This window comes from Mandrillus leucophaeus, unplaced genomic scaffold (assembly GCF_000951045.1).
Source record: "Mandrillus leucophaeus isolate KB7577 unplaced genomic scaffold, Mleu.le_1.0 Scaffold157, whole genome shotgun sequence".
NCBI lineage: Eukaryota > Metazoa > Chordata > Mammalia > Primates > Cercopithecidae > Mandrillus > Mandrillus leucophaeus.
The window spans coordinates 21,482-23,644 of NW_012101554.1; the positions used below are offsets into that span (position 1 = coordinate 21,482).

The following is a 2,163-nucleotide window of genomic DNA, read 5'->3' on the forward strand; positions in this document are numbered from 1 at the left end:
TGGCTAATTTTTGTATTTTTAGTAGACACAGGGTTTCACCATGTTGGCCAGGCTGGTCTTGAACTCCTGACCTCAGGTGATCCACCCACCTCAGCCTTCCAAAGTGCTAGGATTACAGGTATGAGTCACCGTGCCCAACTAAATGCATTAATGTTCTTAAAGTTCCAAAAATGGTGCCTGGCCCATTGTAAATACATTATAGAAGTATTTGTTCAATAAAATATAGAGCAGGCAGGGTTGGGTGCAGTTGCTTACACCTGTAATCCCAGCACTTTGGAAAGCAGGCTGGGAAGCTCGCTTGAGCCCAGGAGTTCAGAATAAGACTGGGCAACATAGCAAAACCTCATCTCTACAAAAAGTTGAAAAAAATCAGCCAGGCATGGTGGTGTGTGCCTGTAGTCTGGAGGCTGAGGCAAGAGGATGACTTGAGCCCAGGAGTTAGAGGTTACAGTGAGCTATGATCATCCCACTGCACTCCAGCCTGGGCAACACAAAAGACCCTATCTCTTAATTAATTAAAATACAAAGCAGTAACTAAAAGCAGTGTTGGCTAAAACCAGAGATGTGTGATGCAATGGAAAGGTGTTATATATAATACACCCTAAATAATGAAGTTTTTATTATTTGTATTTCTTTTTTTTAATTGTTTTATTTTTATAAAGTTGTGATAAAATAATTTTAAACATCATTTTAAAAAGATGTTACCTTCTGACCTGAAATCCCATAAATGCCAATCAGTTCTTCAATTCCATCTAGTACAAGTATGCATGGTTTTAAACTGATGGAAGCAATGAACACTTCCACAAGAAGTGAAAAGACCAAGTCATCTGAGTCTTCATTAAGAATATCTGTTTCGAGCCGAGTACCTACAGCACAGAAATTTGTTCAAATTAGGTGGAAATGATTCTGTCATTGCTAAAACATGTTTATGAGCTGGGGAAGCAAAAGAGGTTGGGAAAAATGAGTGCTACTCACAGCTGTACGGCTAACACACATATGTATACATGTGATTACCATCCTCAAGATATTCAACCCAAAAGAGATAATAGTGATGTTTACCACCAGATTGTCTCCCACACATTTTCAGGATTTGATATAAAAATATTTTTGTATGATCCAAAACATTACTCTCATCTTCCAGAATGCAAAAACAGGCCATGTTACAAAGAGTTAGATACGAAGAGAAGTCCTGTGATCTGTGAAGTTTCTGACACTCCTTAACATCGGGTGCGTGCTTAGGGTCACAGCCAGCGCCCTGGGCTCTTCCAGTAATGCTCAAATACAGAAGCTCCCACCCGCTGTCTCCTCTCCTTGGACCTAGCCCATCTTAAACTTAACAGAAACAATCCTAAATTCTACCCACACTATTGGACCCTAGACTTTGGACTCTGGAAAGTATATGATCTTAGGAAGAACTAAGCTATGAACCCCCAAAAGGCAAAGGAAGTCATTAGAGATGTTTGACTTTCAGACTGTGATAAAGTGACCTAGTAGCAGCAACCCCAAGTTGTAATCGACTACCTAATACTCTAAGAACATTTTACTGCAACTTCCGTCTTGCTTTTATTTTTCAAAAGCAATATTTTCTACAGAAATTTAAGCATGTTGAGGTCTGGAAAATCGAGTCACATGTAGAAGCCTTAACGGATTAGGCCTCTCAGATGCATTAAGATTTTGTTAGAATCGTTGAGAGTCATTATGTTTAGCAAATATTTGTCAGTTGCCTATTATGTGACAGTTCCATGCTAGATGCCAAGAGGAGATAAAATGATTCATATATGAAGTCAACCACCTAAAGGAAGTGGAAATTGATTCTGTATACAAATAGCCACATTTCAAGGCAGAATATGAGTCTGAAGGTTACTGAAGCTTGATGTAGAACCATCACAATAAAGAAAAGCTCCGTGTGGAAGACACTTCAAATAAGCCTTTAAGGGTGCACAGGCAGAGACGAGGAGAAGGGCATATCATCAAGACAGTATTGCCAAAGGCTGGGACATAGGAAGGCGCCATGAACACTTGAAAAATAGGACATTGCTTAGAGAGCAGTGGTTCTTAACAGGAGAGGTTCCAGGGTTTTGAGACATCCTACAACACAGGACAGTCATACCCAATGAAGCTTTGTCCCCAGGTCTACCTGATTTTCAGATATTTCGACAATCC

General features: G+C 39.9%; 1 protein-coding gene across 1 annotated transcript in view; it reads right to left on the bottom strand.

Moving 5' to 3' along the window:
• The window catches only part of LOC105536259 (tetratricopeptide repeat protein GNN), a gene marked incomplete at its 3' end in the record, with an annotated part of 54,932 nt that overhangs the window by 14,244 nt on the left and 38,525 nt on the right, over positions 1-2,163 (bottom strand). Inside the window, exon 5 of the mRNA XM_011975595.1 lies at positions 706-866. Coding sequence (XP_011830985.1) covers positions 706-866 — 161 coding nt within the window. The remainder of the gene's footprint in view (positions 1-705; positions 867-2,163) is intronic.